The following is a 20,790-nucleotide window of genomic DNA, read 5'->3' as shown; positions in this document are numbered from 1 at the left end:
TTAACTCGGAAATATGGAAGCTGAGTCAGACTGGGCCATCAGAAAGTTCAGGACAGTTGGCAGCCTGCAATGAAATACTTTTGGGTACTCAGACAATAGTTCAGAGCTTAAGCATTGAAGTCAATATGCCAAGGCAATGTAATGGTCATAATTTTAGATGTATAATTTGTCTCCTGGAGTTTTATTACTCACAACTAGCCAAAGTAATAATTTCCTACTTATTTGATTTTTTTTTCTCCCTGGAAAGAACACCAAAGAGCATTCCAAGTTCCAGCTATGCCTCACACAGTAGAGAAGGGCAAGAGACTGATACATGGTCTTTTCATAAATTGTTACACTCTTTATATAGTTATAACCTTTATATAGTTTGTTGGTTTTGACCACTGTTTTTTGTAAGGACTTAATCGGCACCTCCATCTCATTTGTTTTATGCAGAACGCAGCACTAAGTTGTGCAGATGACAATTTATTAAGATAATAATAAGTTTTTGAAATCAATCAGTCATCCAGATAGTATAGTTAAATAGAAACTCTAATTCCCATTAACTTAAATGTACTGAAATTTTAATTAAAACATATCACTGAGTAGGCAAGCATGGGAACTGGTGTAAGTTCCACTGAAATCATGGCTCTTACTTCCAGTTATGCACATATAGGATTGCAACCTAAATTATCTTTTTTGAGGAAAAAACATAAAAGTTTCAGTTGGCCAAAGAGTGCTTCCAGTTTTATGGGAGGAGGGATCACTGTGACAACAGCTTTAGAGAATTCATTCACATAATATTTTGCCTTCTTTTCCTTGCTACCCAGTTTCACAGGTCCTCAGAGAGAGAGGTACTAGAAACCCCAGAGAGATACTTGTATTCTTTCAGACAATTCTAGAGCTGTTTCTACAAATTTTTCCACTGTGATTCTGAGTCTCTGATCTTTGGAAGTGGGAGAATCTCTCTCCTAAGAAGGCTTTCTTGGGGTGCCTGGGCAGAAAGCACAGAACCCCTTTTGCTGATTTACTAAGAATTAATTAACCAAGAGTGTTGCAGTTCACAAAAGAGAACCTTGAACTACAGAATTGAACATTTGGAAGGAAGCTGAGTATTATTTAGAACAACTCCTTGTTCCACACAAGAATCAACAATGGAGAACACAGTTACAATCCCTCTGGCAGACAGCTACCCGGCTTTTGCTTAAATACCTCCAGTGAAGGAAAACTCACCATTTCTAGACACATTCTGTTACACTGTCAAACTGCTGGTAAATTTTAACTGAAATCTTTTTCTCTGCAATCTCCAGCTATTAGTTTTAGTTCTGCCCTCTGACCAAAACAAAGAAACAAAAAAAATTAAACAAATCTGTTCCATCTTCTTCATAATATTGGGCTATTGGAAGGCTTTTGTCACCTCTCCCCTTACTGAGTCTCTTCTCTGATCTAAGCATAACCCACTCTTTCAACTGTTTCTAATTAGGGATAAGAAGACATTAATTCAGATTGCATTTTATCTAATTCACATTTCCAGGACCAATATACAAACAGAAACACATTTATCCTTCTGCAAAATTTGCAATGAAATTCAATAAAAATGTGTGCCAAAATGCACAGATGAGTGAAAACATCTAAAAATGTATTGTATCAGAGGAAATTGCTTACCAAAATAATTGCGCACACACACACACACACACACACACACACACACACACCAAATTATTCCTTTAGGAATAATACACACAAATATTCATATGGATTTTTGTGAAAAAATTTAAAATGCTTACTGCTGCAGATATGGGATGTGTAGTGAACCTAAGATTGGGGAAAGGCAAAACTGACAGAAATCTTTGGTACAAAACACACTGCAGAAATAATCCAGTTTGAGACCACTTTAACTGCCCTGGCTCAGTGCTAGGTAATTGTGGGAACTGTAGTTTTTTGGAACATTTAGCTTTCTCTGTCAAAGAGCCACAATAAACTACAATTCTCAAAATTCCCTAACACTGAACCATAGCAGTTAAAGAAGTCTCAAACTGGATTATTTCTGCAGTGACAGACACATTCATCTCTACTTCTTGATCTTCCAGAATAAGCTAAGAGAAAAGTAGATCTGAGCAGCAATTTGAAAGCATTAGGGCTATTCAAAGTATTTAAAGTATTCCCTGGACAAAGAAAAGACATTATCTGAAAAGACATTGGCCATACAAAAGGATACATTTTGGGGGAATACATTAGTGCCCCTGTTCTTTTTTTTCTGTCCTGACTCTGAAAAGGTGAAGAGTTTTACAGCTCTTCTTGTATGGATTCTTTTGGTATGGTGTTTTTAAAACTTGTCATCCTATATTGCAATCCCAGTAGATTATATTTAATATTTGCAGCTACAGACTGAACTGAATCCCCCTTCCACAGCCTCCTCCTCCTCTACATGCTCCTCAAATTTCTCCAGAGGATTGAAGGACCCTCCAGAGGCAAACCAGGATGTGTGTTAAGCGGGTGGAGGACAGAGGAGAACAGAAGGGTCCCATTGTGTGAATGGAAGTCTATTCCCATGAAATTGAATGCAGTCCAATAGAAAGATTTTATTTGGCATAAGAGAGAAGCTACCAGTGGCAGCAACTGTAAGTTTTTGTGGCAGGCAGCTAATCTTTATTGGGACCACAACATGAAGGAAATTGTTAAATCTCACTTGATCACGATCTCGGTTGTGAATCTGATCAGGTGGCTATATGGATTCTATTTTAAAGGTTTTTAAAAAGAAGCATTCAGTGTCAGACTGTTTGTATAATATATCACGCCAGTTGGCCCTAGGATGCACAGGGAAAAACGTGTGAAAGAGCTTCTACTGATTTCACTTTGTGGTGATGATGGTCAAAAAAATCTTTTCCCTGTTTCTTGAAATGACTGGCTGAGCTGCACAATTATTTGAGAAGGCAGTCAAACCTTTGGTTTCTACGCATGCTACAGGTAGGAAAATTAAAAACTCTTTTGGTTGTGACAAGGAATGTATCTGCACCACACAGTCACAGTACTTGTATATCACTTTAACTGCCATGGCTTCATCCTGTACAATCTCTGATCTGTAGTTTGGAGAGTTACTTAGAATTCTCTGCTACAAAGTTCCTCTCCTATCAGATTTCAGGACAATGAACACTCTGGTAGGGAGAAATCTAACAATCCTCATGGAACTACAAATCCCAGGATACATCATAATATAGAAACATGATAATTAAAGTGGGATTGGTGTTGCAAGTGTGGTTGTGGAAACATTCTTGGCTTAGTTTCCGGCTCTGCAATGCTTGTTTAGTTGAAAATGTTACACCAAGGTCTCTTGTGTAAGTGAACTAATGGGTCTATCAGCCTCACATAAACCCACGAATATGTTTACTGAGTATTGCAACAATTTTAATGGTTTTGATTATTATCATGATTTTTACGGTCTATTCTCATTTGTTTTTAATCTGATTCTGATTTTAATTTGTTTTCAATGATGTTTGTTAGCTGACTTGAATGCTATTTTTTAATTGGAAAGGTTGGATGGAAATGTAATAAAACATAAACCCTTAGAGGAACATGTGCTAAAGTGCTGAAGGAAGCCAAAATTAGTATTTTGTTATATACACCAACAGAAACATGATGTTTCAGCCTAAAAAAATGGAAGGCTAATATAATTTTGGTGTGCGGAGTAAACACAATAAATTACTACTACTCACCTTTACACAGGAGTAAATAACTGAAACAAACACTACGGTGGTCAGGATCACAAAACAGGTCAGATAAAATGCCAGCATAAATACAGAGCTGAAACCAGAAAACATAGGCATGTAAGATGTGCATAATGAATGAGTGACACAGTATAGTAAGTGGCATTGATAGATGCAAGAAGAGATAATACAAAACTGCTGAGAGCATAATATAGTTCCTTTCAAATAATCAACACTGGTAGTGCAAAAATACAGAAGACACATCTTCAACAGGAAATATCATCCTGCTGGAGTAATAACTTTGAGGGTGTAAAATATTTCACTACCAGAGCGGGCCAGTCTTCAAGTTAACAGTAAGGAAAACAATCCACTGGGATGGTAGCTTAGTGAATTTGATAATGAAAGAAATTTGCAAGCAAGCAATGTGCTCCAGTCACATTGCTCTTAATCTGTACACGGTCTTTTATTACAAAACCCAGAAACAAATTTTCCTTCTCACTGGTTCTACTTAAAATGTTCTCACATCTTTTATGTGTTGTAATAATAATAATAATAATAATAATAATAATAATAACTACATTTAATATCTGCCAAGCACTGAAAAGACTGAACAGGTAAAAACAAAAACATAATTTTGATGACTTTTATGTGTTTGCTAATCCAAACATTTCTCAGCACTTCATTACTCCCCCCTCCACTATTTTTTTTTGGGGGGGGGGATGATTAGTTTCCTACATGCTAGAGAAAATAACATATTATATTGTTAGAGTTACCAGCACTCAGGGGTCCTATTTCATTAAGACAGAGTATATTATGTTAAAAACATTTTGTTCTTCCAAAAAAAGGGGGAGGGGGGAGAAATACCTGTACAACATCTCCAGATTTGATGAAATATTTACATGACTCACATCTTATACAAGTAGCTTCTGCTACAAAAAGTTGCCATATAAAGGCCTAAATTCTATTTTAGTCATCACTAGAGTAGATCCACTGAATCAGTGGGATTTACCTACATGTTGCCACGCCATTCAGCAATTGACTGAATGGGACTAACCAAGACAATGCCAGCTGAAATGTGTCTATCTGCCAGCCACCCAACCAGCCAACCAGCCATGATCTAGTTCAGCAAACTCAGTTCCATTCCCCCCTTCCTCCAGTTTCCCATTTCATCCTTCCCACACTCAGTATTTTTTTGCCCCCAGGCTCCACAACCTTCTTTTTCCTCCCCTCCTCTGAAATATGGGCATCCCCCCACCCTTTACCAAGCATGCTGATACTTTCCTCTAAAGCAACACCAAAGTTTGCTATTTTGCATTTATATCATATTTGCATTATAACTAAAACTCTTAAAACCAGGGCATGCCTTTTCCTAAAAAGAAGAAGAACTTTTTCTTCAATAATCTTTCCAAAGGTTTAATAATAATGCCTTACTGCAGATGCTAAGAAAGCTAACAACATATTTTATGAAGAAAATATATAGGAAATGAATCTTTAAATTAGTATTTAATGCCTACATCTAAAAAAAAAAAATGCCAGAAAATCTGAAGACAGTATTACTGTCACATCTCTTGCCATAAAAAAGAAAAAGAGAAAAAAGAAACACACACACACCTTAGAAACTGTTTTTCATGCTATTTTTTGGTTGTTGTTGGACATTTGTAGCTCCATACCTCACTCATACAGAACTACAGTTCCTTGCTTTCACTATGGATCAAACTGGATAGCATGCTAGACATCCATAGTCAGATCTCTGGCTACATATTTATCTTCACTTTAAACTGCCCTGTGGTGGGAAAATATTTGAGGAAACAAAACTGGCAAGAGGTGTCTTAAATGTTTCCCTATACCATTTCTCCCTATTTAAATGGCCCCTATTTCTATTAAGCTGCCATTTCCGGGGGGGGGGGGGGGATCTGATCAAATACAACAGACATTGGGTGGGATCTGATCAAATACAACACCTCTCAGCACTGCTTTTCCACCCCTAGTTTTCTGCTTGGTGCAACTGTACTGAATGGAGGAAAAAAATAAGCAGGGGAGTCTAAGGGTCCTGTCCACTTTAACTGTCATGGGAACATCCTATGGAATCCTAGGATTTGTAGATTGTTGAGGCACTAACTGAGAATTCTTATTGCCCCTTCCTGGACTGAAAATCCTAGGATTTCACAGGATATTGCCATGTCAGTTAAAGTGCAATCACATTGATATACTTGTGTAGTATGAAAGGATGCTAAACTACTTCAAGATGAGGCACACTCTGCTTTATTCATGGAAGTTTATGGCAGCATGAAGATGGTATCATCTTCCACACATAAACTTTCCATGTTTTCTCATCATGCCTCTTTTTAGTTTCTTTTTACCTCCCCCCCCAAAAAAAAAATCTAAAGAGGAAAAGATGGAATAAGTTGGACAAGGTTTTTAGAACAATTGTACTAAAATTGGAAACATCTGTGACAGCCCCCCCCCCCCCCCCAGCAAATCTGATTTATTCTGGTCCTAAAGTGGGGGAATGAGTTTCACACCAATTTAGATCTGTAACTTAATTATCTCCTTTGAGGATAACCGACATTCATTTTGCAACATATCTCTGTCATAAGAAACTAGTTGATTATCTAAGCATATCTGTCAACTCGTCAGTTATTGATTCACAAGCTTCCTACATAAACAACACAATAAACTAATAAGGGGTAAGGAAGACATGGAACCTTGTCCATCTTGTCTTATAAAACACCATTATGTGGACCCCTTGATCCAGACTGAGGCATCGCTAACTCATCTCATTATGTCACACATATCTTTGCTGTTCCCTTTGATTCAGAGACTGGTGATGAATCTGCTTCGGTGAACCTTTTATATGGATTTTGCATGTTCTGTGGTTTCCTGGGCCAGATACACTTTGTGTTCTGGAATCTCCAGATTGCCAAACAGCATAATAGATAAATATGCTTTCCATATTTGTTGGCATATTTCAGTTAACACTAAAGTTGCATCTATCTGTGGGCACCGTAGCAGTTCAATTGGGATATCATCTGTTCCCAGTAATTTATTTTCTCCCATTTCCTCTATGGCAAATTCCACTTCACTTCTTAGAATTTGGGATTCATCTTCATTTGGCTCCTCATTCCCAATATCATTCATTCCCTCATCTGTTTTGTATAATTCTTCTGTGTATTGCCTCCAACATCTTTTTATTTCTTCTTGTTCCTGTATAATGTTCTTTTTTTCTCCGCAGAGTATCCCTGCCCTCGATTTGAACTTGGCTTTAATTTCTCTGATTTTTTTGATAGAGGTCTCTTGTTCTTCCCTTTTTGTTGTTTTCTTCTATTTCTCTGCATTGGTCATTGTAGTATTTCTCCTTATCCATACATGTCAGACATTGGACAGTTGTGTCCATACTTCCCATCTCCCTTTGCTTTTGCTTTTCTTCTTTCTTTTACTGCATGAAGTGTTTCATCTGTCATCCATTGTTTCTTATCTTTCTTTTTGGCCACTGTTAGTGTTTTCTTGCATTCATCCTTAATTATGTCTTTGACTTTTGTCCACAGTTTTTCAGGTTCCTGGTCAATTATACTCATTAGTTCAAATCTGTTTCTTACACTGTCCTTGAATTCATCCAAAATGTTATTCAGGTCATATTTTGGTATAATTAAGGGTTTTGCTTTCTTCCTCAGCTTAACTCTTATTTTTGTTAGGAGCAGTTCATGGTCTGTGTCACAGTCAGCTCCTGGTCTGGTTTTGGCCACAAGGATAGAACTTCTCCATCTTCTACTTCCAATTATGTAGTCTATCTGGTTTTTGTGTTTACCATCTGGTGATGTCTAGGTGTAGAGTCTCCCATCTGGTTGTATGAAGCAGATATTTGCAGGTATTATAATGTTTAGGTGGCATATATTTTCCTGTTGTTTGAATACATTGTTCCATGTCCTAGCTTCTAGAGTTAGTTCCATCCTCAGTATGACATTCTTTCAAAAATTTAATCATGGCTATCATGTCACCTCTTAACCTTCTCTTTCCCAGACTAAACATACCCAGCTCTCTAAGCTGTTCTCATAAGCCACAGCTTTCAGACCTTTCATCATTTTGGTCATTCCCCTCTGAACATGTTCCAGAAAGGTATGACTGCATCCCATAAAATATACACATTTTAAAGTATGCATTTAAAATGTACACATTGAAAATGTACACAACATAAACATGCTTTAGACAATGGGAATAAAGTGTGCAAGCACTAAGGTGTATCATTTTTGTAAAAAACACCCCCAAAGGGATGGATTTTGGTCAGAAAAAAACAAAGACATGAAGCAAGAGAAGGCACAGAGGTGGGAAGAGATGGAAGTCCACAGATGTGTATGTACCAGGTAAACACATGCATCCTACTCTATAAAAGGGCTGTATACCACAGCTGTATATCACAGCTGCATTGATCAGAGACCTTTTCTGGTGAATAGTGGCACAGCAATGGTGATGTCTTCTCCCACTCCAATGCAGAAAGTGAAAACAGGTTGTAGCAGTGTCAAAGGGCATAACAGGCTTCCTTGGAACAGTGCTGGGACCTCTGTACTGGTTTTGATTTCTCTCTTCCATTGTGCTTCAGATTCAGACTATACATGGACTTGTTGTAGTTGTGTGCTTTTAAAGCAATTCTGTCTTCAGGCTACACTATCATGACAGTTTCTTGACAAGATTTGTTCAGAGGGGGCTAGCCACTGTCTTCATCTGAGGCTAAGAGAATGAGACTTGCCCAAGGTCATTGAGCAGGTTTCATGGCCAAGCTAGGATTTGAACTTGGGTTTCCCAGAGTCCAAGTCTAACACTAAAACCACTACACCATGCTGGCTCTCTATACACAGACTGCCTCAGAGTAAAGCTCCAGTGCTGTTTTATACATCATTGCCATGCATGATTGTAGAATTTATCAGAAAATAATAATGGATGATAATTTTTAAAAAAATACTCATCTCCCCCGTTACACAAAATCCCCATAGCTCAATCTCATGCATAATTCAACAGCAATGATTACAATGCTCGGTAACATTAAGGCTAACCACATGAAAGCCAGCTGGGTTTCATGCTCTTTCTTGACTACAAAGAGCACTTCCACTTACTAATTTATTCACAAGACTTTTGTGGCAATCCTGCTGATTATGATAAAATGACCACTGCAATTTTGCTGAGAGCTTTTATCTCAGAACTCCTCAGTGCTTTCTGCCAGTACCCCATGAACAGGTATGAGGAAGTGCTGTGAAGTTCTAGACCCGATCTACTTCCCAAAATCTGAGCATAATTTTGTCACCGTTGCTTAAAAGAGTGTTCTTCTGTATTGTAAACTGCCAGTCTGCAGGAGCATAGCTCTAATTTCTGAATTGTTTCAGATCACTGATAGAAATATGCCAGTGAAAAGTGTGGAATTTTCAAGTGCTGAATGCTTGGCCATCATGAAGAAAACTCCAACGGAAGTTCATGAGTATAGGATGCAAACCTTGGGTGCAAATGCCAATCATACTCAACTATGAAGAAGTGGTATGCTAACTTTCAGCATGGGGATTTTGAGACCAAAGATGCAAAAAGGTGTGGGGGGCATTCAGCAGTGTCAATTCCTGAAATTGTTGAGTGTATTATGACCTGATTTTGGCAGATTGGCAGTTCTCAGCTAAAATAATTGCTGAGACACTAGAGATATTCTGGGAATGCACTGGGGTTATAATTCATGAACAGTTGGCTATGCAGCCAAGTAGATGCTGAAATGTTTGAATGCTGATCAGAACCTAAATCGAGTCGATACCTTCAAGTTGATTTTGCAGCATTTTTAGCAATCTAGTGATAATTTTTTGGAACAACTCATCACTGTTGATGAAACATGGTTACATCACTATGATCTAGAGACCAAATAACAGTCCTTGGAGTAGTGGCACTTGGGTTCCTCATGGCTGAAGAAATTCAAGACTCAAAGATCAGGAGGAAAGATCATGGCTACACTTTTTTGGGCTAAGAAAGGTAGTTTGATGACTATTTCCAGAACAGTCAAACAGTTAATGCAGAATACTACTCTTACTTGCTGTGCCAAGTAAAGGAGGCACTGAAGGAAACATGTCATGGGAAACTGAGAAAAGGTGTCTTCTTTTTGCTGGACACTGTACCTGATCACAGGACTAGCAAAATGACGTTTTGAAGAATTTGGGGTTTGAGTGCATAGAGCATATACCCTATTCACCAGATCTTGCTCCATCTGATCATTTCCTGTTTCTAAATCTTTAAAAAAGTTTGAAAGGAAGGAAATTTTCAAATGATTCAGAGGTGATAGCAGCAGTAGAACAATATTTCAGTTACCAGACATCATACATTTTGTGGGGAAGGATTTAGGACACTTGAGAAATGATGTGCCAAATGTGTTGAACTTCAGGGTGAAAATATGGAATAGCATGTAAGTTTCATGGCCCTATGTCATTCCCCTCTTGGCCAAGAACTGTTCAGAACCCCCCCCCCCCCCCACTGCCATACAGTATAGAAACACACATATTCCTACCAATTCTAGAGGCACTGGCCATGTTCCGACACAGAAGATTTTGGTTCAATACACCCTAGTGTTTTGTTTTGTTTTGTTTTTAAGATGAACAAACTATCCTGTCCTCTCATCCTTTCAACATATTTTTGGGTGAAGTCTGGACTGGGAAAATATCATTTAATAGAGCTGCTTAAAAAACAAGATATCAAACCCAGCATCTTCTTCAAAATAGGCAATAGAAGGAGAGAAAACAGTGCATTTGGGCACAACCTGTTCTTTGTTGTATGGACTATCAGTGCATTTGAACAAGTTCATCATAATTCTCCACAGATATGTGAATTTGAGAGCATTGTTTTCTTTATATGCTTGGAAACTTTTTATGCTACAGACAAGCTGGATATATATTCCCTTAACCCAAGGCAGGGAACTGCTGTTCTGGAAATGAATGCCAGGGATCACTAACAGAATTGTCAGTACCCTCAACAAACTACAGTTCCTAAAGCTACCCAGTGGGCCATGGAGTCCATTACTGATATAAACACTGCATGATTACAATGTACATTTCTAGACAGGATGTATCTGGGTCAAAGATTCCTCAAAGGATTTTCCCTGAAGTCTCATACGTAACGGCGTTCATCCTCAAGCCAGTAGAAACAAAAGCAAAAATCAACTGCTAATGGCATTTGGGGACAATATTTTTCTTTGCGTGTTGTTTGACCACTCTTTGTCATGCTAAGCTCTAGACCTGCATCAATCCCAAGTCTATTTCCTGGCACCCAAGATCACCAGAAAGTAACACAAGTTGACATCCCTATTGGGAGAGGATCTTTCTGCCTCGACAAATCCTTTTATTGTCGTGGCAGCAAACTGTTTTCTTTGAAAGATTGTGCTGCTCAGGTCACATCTGTTGTAGCAGATCCTTGACTCATTTTCCCAGCTGTTCTTCTGGTGCTTGGAACACAAGCTACTTCTTAAAGATTACAGATCTGTAATCAGTCATTAATTGATGAAGTGCATATCTGCTGAGTTGTACAATGCTTCGCAACTAAATATTGTACTTTGGAAATTAGGGGTTTCAGAGCAGAAGTAATTGGGAAGCTTGTTTTGATCAGACAGTTAAGATATAATCTTTAGGGAATGTGTAAGATTTGTCCCCTTCTAAGTTCTGAAATGAACTTTTGCCTAATCTAAAACCAGCTGAGAACTTCTAAGAAAGATGTTTAAAAGGTATGTGAGTATTTGAATAGGAGTATAATGTTTTGTTGTTTGCATTTTAATTACTCCAGATACTAGGTCCAGATTTATATTTCCCCTCTCATAATGTTTTCTGTCCAATAAGATTATGGATGCTTGAATTTCTTCTAGATCAAGCACTGCCAGTTCTGTATTTTTCTTTTTAGTTTCTTCTAGGGTAGTTTTACTTCTCAGTTGGGCATTTCTGTATGTCAGATCCTCAGTGTTCGCGAAGTTGCTTCATTTTTGAATGTTTGTCTTTCTAAATTATGACTTTTCTTTAATGCCCCTACAGATTGCCTTTCATGCATTCCATATACTGTACCATATATACTTGACTATAAGTCGACCTCACGTATAAGTCGAGGTCAGGTTTTGGAGGCAAAATTATGGATTTTGATATGACCCTTGGATAAGTCGAGGGTAAAACTTAAGGGCATGTAACAAAGGATCTAAATGATGAAGCAAAGGAAAACAATGCCAAAGAACCTGCAAAATGATGGCAGGCATAACTGTTTTAACTCATACTAAAGGCTGGATGGAAAAGAGAGTAGAGGGAGGTCAGTGCTTCTAAAACAGATTGCACTCTTGCCTTATACCAGGGGATCGCTTCCTTTTTAATAAGAGTTAAAGTATAATATTTACATTTGACCCATGGATAAGTTGACTTGGGATTTTTGGGTCAATTTTTTGACTAAAATTTCTAGACTTATACATGAGTACAGTCATCCCTCCATATTTGCAGCTTTGATATTTGCGGATTTGATTATTCACATATTTCATTATGTTCTCTCTAGGACTGTCTAGGCCCTCCAGTGCAACTCTATGGTCAATTTTAACTAAAAGTTGCACTGCAAGACCATTTGTAGCTACTCCAGTGCCATTCTATGGTCAGTGTATGTTGGACATTGACCACAGAGTTGCACTGGAGGACCTAGAGATTCATAGAGGGGTGTCCTCTCAGGTAAAAACAGTGTTTTTGTTATTTGCATTTTTTCCATATTCACAGGGGTCTTGTTCCCCTAACCCTAGCGAATATGGAGGGACAACTGTATATACAGTAGTAGCATATGACATTCAAGTGGTCTCATTTTCCTCAGAGGGTAGGACTAGGTCTAATGGTTTGAACATTAGAAGGAACTTCTTGACAGCAAGAGCAGTTTAGCAATGGAAACAATTGCCTAGAGAGGTGGTGGGGTAATCCTTCTCTGGAATTCTTCAAAAAGAGGCTGGACAGCTCCCTGCTGGGGATGCTTTAGCTGGAGAACCTATACTGGGCAGGGGGTTGGATCTCAATGGCCCTTCCAACTTTATGATTAGAATCATAGAATCGTAGAGTTGGAAGAGGCCACAAGGGCCATCCAGTCCAACCCCCTGCCATGCAGGAAATCTCAGTCAAAGCATACCCAACAGATGGCCATCCAGCCTCTGCTTAAAGACCTCCAAAGAAGGAGACTCCACCACACTCTGAGAGTGTGTGTTCTATGAGTCTGTGACCAGCACAGTCTACAAATCTGGATGTGATAGAAAATTTCTAACTCTGCTGCATAGATGGGTCTCCTGAAGGAGAGCAATATATGTATACAGAGAATTTACCACTTTTAGCACATGGATTCTTTTATTTATTGAATGCATACCTTTAACCTCTACGTAGAGTATCTTAATGCAGTGTTGTTATAAACCCTTAGTTAATTGTCTTAATGCCATTTTTGCCCTGAGGAAACTTTTTCTGCCCTATACATTTTGAATCTTTCTAGCAAATTGATTGCATTATTTGTCTATATATTTGCAGTAGCCAAGATAAACTAAAAACAAACAAACAAAACAAAATAAAACTGAAAACACAACCCTATTTCCCATCTGCCAGCTAGAGGATATGTCCTCCAGCTGCAAACTCTCCCACCTGCTGTACTATGGCATAAAGTAATGAAGGCAAGAACTATGGTAGCCATATAGGAGACTGAGGGCGTGGGAGCTGAAAGATATTCTCCTATTACAGTGACTCATTTCCATCCAGCATATCTTTAAATGCACAATTGCAGCTTTCATGCTAAACCTCTCTGCTTAAGAAAAAAGGAGAGAAAGAGATCAACAAAATGGCCGTTCCTGCTCCATTTCATTCTTGCAAGACATAGGATCTGTAGTCTTGCCATGCAAGGCTGCAGCACTGTTATTTTGCCTCCCCGCCCCCCATGAGCTGTTGCTATTGATAGAATCTTCAAGCTCTCTTGCGAGTCATATATCCCATTTTTAACAAATTTCTAACAGCTGCATTTTTTAAGATGCCATATGCTTTTTACTGCCAAAGTACCCCAAAGATATCTGATTCCTGCCTTTTTCAAAAGTGAGATGAGTTGATAAATCTCTTTTCATTTATCCAGGGTGTCCTGAGAGATGTCTTTGCAAAGGAACACTTTGGTGCCTCTAAACTCTAAGGTTGGCCATAATCTGTATTTTGGGGGGAATCTGGCAAACTTTGTCACTATACCTCCTGTCATGTCGTCCCTCCGCTCCTAGTTTAGTATCAAATATCCTACGCACTCTCTTAAAATTGCTGAGTGTAAACTGGAGATTAGGGAAGATTTTATTCTGACAATGTGTTACTATTTTAGATTTATTCCTTCTCTGATTCTGGCACACACACTACTTAAGTACAGCCCATGGCTTTTCTCTTTCATTTCTGTGGCTTTCAGTAGTTATGTCTTGTGTTTCTTGCAACATACTATCAACTGAGACCCCTATTTCTATACCTCAGCACTTCCCAGTTTATTAAACTTGGCTGTCAGAACACAGAGCTTTTTTCTAAGAGTTCAAATGCTGCTTGCCAGTCCTCTTGAAGTACACCGTAGAGCTATTTTACAGTATTCCAAACTTGTGATTCAGAAATGGGTTCTTCCTGGTATCATCCCCCATTTCTTTTGCACTTGTTTGTGAATGAGTTTGCTTTTCCACTGTTTTCTTTTCTGCCATGTTTTTGGGCAAAATAAGCTTTGAAATCTTTTGCAGTACAGTATTTTTAAGCTCTTGTCACTCTGCAATAATCTCTTAATTTTACATGGATCTGGTAGTTTTTACCATGTTTTGCTCAGGCGTGAAGAGATAGTTTCTGAAGTGACTTTCCTAAACTGGTACTCCTAAAAGTGGCGGTCCATTTACCAGTGCTAGTTTGTGAGCTATTGGCTAATGTCATGTACTGAAATCCAAGCCTTAGTGAGTTCAGAAAGCTTGAGAGAGGAGGGAAATATAAAGAAACTTTATTATTATTATTATTATTATTATTATTATTATTATTATTTCAGACAACTAAAGTTGTCAACAGAATAACTATGTTGTCGGGACTGAAGCATTTTCGATTACACAGTATATTAAAACCATTTAGCAATTCAAACATTTTTGGGGCTCGAACTCCATTCTTCTTCAAATTAAAACATTACTCTTCCTGGGATTCCCCCCCTTTCCTCTCCATACCAAGCATTCCTACAGAACTGATTTTTATACCTCCCACTACAGATTTCCTCCCCTCACATCTGCAACCCTAAACTATCTTTCCAACTAGCATCACCAGTTGGGTGACGTATTCCACCATCCAGTATTACAAAGCTTATAGCATCTACATATAGTATGGCTAGCAAGCATAAGAGGACCTCTGATCCTGACAGCTGGCAATATGCAGAATATTTCTAGGAAGGAAAGAAACAGCTGTAGCCAATGGGCACAAATATGATACTGGTCCTGCGCACTCCAGAAAAAAACCTAACTGCTGGTCTCTCACATCAGATAGTTTGGAAAGTGCTGTCCTATATCATCATTTTGCTTCACATCTGGCCATGCCCCCATCTGCAGCTATTTGTGAAACTATATAAAAATATATACATAGATGATTTTTCCTACCTGTTCAACTTTCTCACATAAAGAATAATTTATCCAAAGCTGGTTAAAGGAATAGGAAAACATGATACACATGTGGCTTGTTTTCCCACAGATTAGAGGTTTTTGGTGAGATATGTTTGACTTATCAAAAATGTTCAATGTAAATGTACTTTATTGTTGGATCCTTTTGTTTATGTCAGCAATTAGAGGAGATGGTAATTCTTATTTACACAAATATTTAAGTCCATTGCTCCTTATGGTGGTTCAAACTGAAATTGCTAAAAACTGGAGGGATATGGAAAGCATTTCTCTTAGATCTTGAGCAAACATGATCTGGCCAGTGGTGCTTTTTAAGGGAACTGACTCATCACTTAAGGATAGCTAATGGAGAAAACAACAGAGCCAGGTTTGACACTACACGGTCTCCCTTCATCACATTCTCTGAGAAATTTTTCTCAATCTGAGGATATGAAGTCCTAGAAGAATGTTTTAGGAAGAAAATTATTGCTTTAGGTAAAGAATCATCATAATGTTTGTCGAAATGAAAATACATTCACTAATGAATTGAACACTCTGCATGTTGTATTTATATCAATGATGTAATTTTGTTTCTTCCTTTCCTCTGTTTATATTTTGACTTTTAATTAAAAAAGGAAAGAAATAAACTATTTTTGAGATGGGGCAGAAGAGAGTGGAAAGTCCAGTCTGCCAGTAGAAATGCCAACAGCAGGACTTTCACGCTGATTTTGACCTTTCCACAGACGGAATGTGCCACATTCAATTACACATCCCTATTCTTGTTTAAGCCTTCATTTACATAAGGCGTAGGACCTAGTGGCTTATGGAAGAACTGGAAAACAGTTAAAAATAGGACTTTTCTGTCAAGTGAGACAAGAATGTCTGGAACAAAAACCTTCAATTTGCTTTTCACATATCAAGGTCTTTAGAAGGTCTGTGGAATTTAGATTTTATGGTCCACACTACCTCTCTTATCATACTGAACACCAAATGAATAAAAGTTGAGATCTAGAGAGGACAATCATACAAAAAGGTCTCTGTGGTTTACTGAGAGAAAGGACTGATAAATTTCCGGGTTACTGGAGAACAGTATCTCTGGATAGGATGCTTCTGGGGAAACTGTTACAAACCAGATTTTTTACTGCTCTAAAGTTGGTTCAACTACTTTTGGGCACTCTGAGAGCAGGCAATACCCTAGCAAACTGCTCAAAAGGAATTCTAGCCAGTGGCACTATTCTAGTGAGTAGGAAGTGTGCCCTCGGACTGCAGTTCCTACCACCCATAGGTAGCACAACCAATAGTGAGGGGTTATGGGGAGTTGCATCTCAACAACATATATATGGAGGGGCACTAATTCCTCATCTGCACAATATTGAAAGGTATCCAAGCTGCAATTTATGAAGCTGCACCATTTCAATAACCTTTGCATTTCTGTACTTGATCAAGCACAGAAGCCCAAGTTGCTACCTACATTTTGTATGCATCTTCTGTAAATTTACTAACACAGAGAATTTCCATCACATCAACTCTTTAATCTGATTAAGCAAACATGAGAATCTTTAAAGACAACAGATTTTTATGTTAGCCACTTCAGGTCCCGCACCAATAGAAATGTGGATAAATAAATAAATAAATGCCCATGTAAAAGGAAAGCACTGATTTGGGGTGACTATTGGCTATTTAGTGCATGCTATTTTTTTATGATTGTTATGATTCCCACAGGCTCCAGTCATGTTCTCCTAACTATATTCCCAGCCTAGGCTATTTCTCTTCCCATAACTCTACATTCTGCAATAAAAATCCCAAATTTTACAAAAGAAAAATATTGAATTAAGTGTAAATCATGACAATTAAGTAGGTTCAAGTCTAACAACCAAAGTTACATTAATTTTAATGTGAACAGTAAGAACTGTATATGCATGTGTGAGCATGTGAGACATTAACAGAAATTATTTGTTTTACTTTACGACAGTGAAGCTAGAGATGATACAGGAAAAGGAGGCTAAATCATGATGGAAAAGGTAAATTATCAACTTACTGTGGCACAATTGCGATTTGAACAAAGCAGATGAAAAGGAAGACTAGGGAGGCACATGCCACATATGCACCAAATCGATCATCCACCTGTTTGGAGTACTGCAGGGGCGAAAAACATTTGTTAGACAATGAATTCTAAATCTGAAGTCCCCCCTCTTTTTTTTACCATGGCCGGACAACCTGCAGCCCTCTAGAAGTTACTGGATTTTAATTTCCATCAATCCCAGTAAGCCTGGCCAGCCATTCAGTTGTGTTGAGAGTTGTAGTCCACCAACACCTGGGAGTTTATGCACCTGTATCTTATAGCATATGAATTTCTTAACACATTTGGCTTTCCCCTATTCATTGTGTACTAAACCTTCACTGGTCACATGTAGAAAAGGTGTTTAGACTTTTAACTGAAGTGTGTGAAATGAAAATAATCTGAAATTATCCTCCTAGTTAACCTGCTCAAATTACAGTACAGAACTTCTTTACATATCTCACATACAAGCCAAGTGATTCCAAGGTCACCTTCCTCAAAGAATTTGTGAAAATATCCTTCACTGGTTATCTCTCTCATAGAAAAGAAAGGAAAGAAGAGTGTCTGTACAGAAAAAATTAATTTATGCAAAAAAGCAATGTTTCCCTAACGCCAAAGAAAAATGGTGCGAAAAATGGCATGAAGTCCATCAAACATAGCATTGTTTTTAGGAAAACTAAATTTTGGAGCATAATCTTATTATGCAGTAGTGGCCAAAGCATCAAGAATAGCAATTCATCAACTAACAGCCCAGGACCAACAAATTAAATTCAAAATCTTTTTTTTTTAAACGTAAAATTCACATACAAAGACACTCTCCAATTATACTCTCTGATTACCCCCATGTTGCTGTCTGGGTCACATCTGAGAAGCATTAATGTGTAAAATACAAAATGCCAACTTCAGAAATAGAGTTCAGCTGCATAATGTATGCTCCAGCTTATAGGACACCGTAAATATCGAAATTTACACAGGAAGAAATAGAAATGGGCAGAGTGAAATAGACTTGGCAATAGTAGAATTAACTGTTTAAAAGCTTCATTATATACTGCTTCATACCACACGAAGCATTCTCTAAGCAGTTTACAACTGCAACCTAGTTGCCCCCAACAAGCTGGATATGCATTTTAGTGACCTTGGAAAGATGCCAGGCTGAGTTCACCCTGGAGCCTCTGGCTGGGATTGAACTCACAACCTTGTGGTTTGTGAGTGAGTGACTGCTGTACTGGCATTTAACCACGGCACCATCAGGGCTCCTGTTTAGACATGTGTCTGGCAAATTAATATGAAAAACAAGGATAGGGGACAGGAAGTTTTGACAAGGATAAAAAGGGACATAAGGTAGAGAGTGTAAGGCCCAAATTCTACACTTCATCCCAATTCAGTGACCAAGATCATTTCCCACCCACTGTCCAATATGGAAATTAACAAAGCTGAGAATAAAAGCAGCTCCATCCAGAGAAGGCAGTGGGTATGTATGTGGATGAGGGGCGGGAATGGGATGGTCCATGTGCTTGTTTTTAAAGTGTTTCACAGAGTTTTTACAGTGCTGGGTTTTTAAAATGATTAACACAGCCTTATGTTTAAAGATACAGTAGCCCCACCTCCCCACATCCATGGGGAATACTTTCCAAGATCCTCAGTGGATTCCTGAAACTGCAGATAGTACCGAACCCTACACCAACACTATTTATGAACTGTGATTGTCCATAAATAACTGAAACCATAAGGAGCAAGACGACCGATAAAGCGGGGGGCGGGGGGGATGTAATAGTTTTGTAGTGTAACTGACCCTGGGTAACTAAAACTGTGGACAGCAAAACCACAGATAGGGAGGAATATGTAATATTTTTGGACCATGGCTAACTGTGGGAAAGCAAAACCACAAATAAGCATAACCTACCAACATGTCTAGTTCTGCCTCTTAACCAACTGATCTCTGCTTATGCACTTATTATTGCAGAGGTTTACCTTTTTCTCCAAGTCAAGTTCCCTGAATGTTAAGAGAAACTTCCGGACATGTTCAGAACGTAAACGATCAATGCTTCTGGCATCAATTGCTCGACCTAGAAATTCATCCACCTCATCTTCTGGGTTCATGCTTTCCTGAATATTCCTAAAACAAAGCAGAGTTAGGTTGAGTACTCACACAAAGCCTTTGCCAATTTATTATTCAAAGATGAATTAATTCATTATTTTTGCTTAATTCAAGGCTGCTCTAAATCCTACTATTATTTTGGAACTATTTTTCTTTGCATTAATGTGGATTGGATTTGGAATCCTAAAAGCTATCTGCTCCAAATTTCAGCATTTCTTTATAATCTTTGCATAATATAGACAGTAAATGTAGAATCCAGTGACTATTTACAGTGTAACAAACTATAGAATATAATCTAACAACTACATTATTTTAGCTGAAACAAAACCATAAGACAACTCAAAGTTCAATATTCCAATTTGTTTTGTGAATTTCTATGTTACCCCATAGTTTCAAGATGCAAATATATATAAAGGGTGCATAGGCCATTTTTCAGGGGTTCAGGGCTCCCAAGCCCTCCCATTTAAAAATCTTTTTTGGCCCCAATGCTTTCTAGGGTATGGGAACAATTTTCCTATGTTTTTGCCTCCCATCAATTTTTTTTAGACATAGGAGAGGCTTTTCTAAAAGTTAAGTTCCTAAAATGGTGCAGGTGTTCCTGAAAATGTGGCAAAATACCTACCCCATAGAGTGTAGTGGAGGGCACTGTGGCAGCAAATTTTTAAGTAAAAATCTTTTTTTAGGATGTGGGATGATTGGGATACACCCTCCAAGGTCCCTGAGGGTGATAGAATGCAATTCCCCAACCCGTAACACTTGGCCACAGTTAAATGGAATACTCCCTATGATACAAAAGATGGAAGCATGGTGACTTGCACAGTGTCAAAAATTATCACTGGAGAGGAGCTTAATAAAATAAATGTTCCCAGATTCAGTAATGAATGATCATTTAAAGAATGTAGCTAAGAATCTCCATATGTTTAAATTAGCTCTCTGTTTGCAGGAAACAAGGAAATACGGGCAGCAGGACAGTTCATACATTCCTCACTGACTTGGAGGTCCATATCTTTAATTATTAATCTCAGACTCCTATAGTTAAAGAAATTCAGAACAATTTCTCTGGCAACTCTGTAATAAACATGCGACTTTAAGAAATATCCTTAATTAGGATCTGGCACTGGTGATAAATTTAGTACTTTGTCTCTCACTCTCATCTCACCCCTGCCTTATATAATCAGAAGCTGTAATTTGTCAGATGCCACTTCAAATCAGCATGGTACAACTGGTTATCAACCTCATCCAAACACTGAATCTGGTATGTTTATTTAACCCAACTTTATTGTTCATAAATCTGAATAAAATATATTTTGTTGCTGTATGCCTTCAA

The 20,790-nt window shown here is 38.1% G+C and overlaps 1 protein-coding gene across 2 annotated transcripts in view; it reads right to left on the bottom strand.

Annotated features, from left to right (window-relative positions):
- The window catches only part of LOC149313962 (adenylate cyclase type 5-like), a 321,268-nt gene that overhangs the window by 27,935 nt on the left and 272,543 nt on the right, over positions 1–20,790 (bottom strand). For both annotated transcript variants that reach the window (XM_089520253.1, XM_089520252.1), the window contains 3 exons: positions 19,337–19,481; positions 17,345–17,442; positions 3,693–3,780 (listed from right to left, as the gene is read on the bottom strand). In XM_089520253.1, coding sequence (XP_089376379.1) covers positions 3,693–3,780; positions 17,345–17,442; positions 19,337–19,481 — 331 coding nt within the window. The remainder of the gene's footprint in view (positions 1–3,692; positions 3,781–17,344; positions 17,443–19,336; positions 19,482–20,790) is intronic.

This window comes from Sceloporus occidentalis, unplaced genomic scaffold, assembly GCF_023333645.1.
Source record: "Sceloporus occidentalis isolate IW3139 unplaced genomic scaffold, rSceOcc1.0.p SCAF_4, whole genome shotgun sequence".
In the NCBI taxonomy this organism is placed as follows: domain Eukaryota; kingdom Metazoa; phylum Chordata; class Lepidosauria; order Squamata; family Phrynosomatidae; genus Sceloporus; species Sceloporus occidentalis.
The sequence above is the reverse complement of the archived record's forward strand: the minus strand, read 5'-3'. Positions and strand labels throughout refer to the sequence as shown.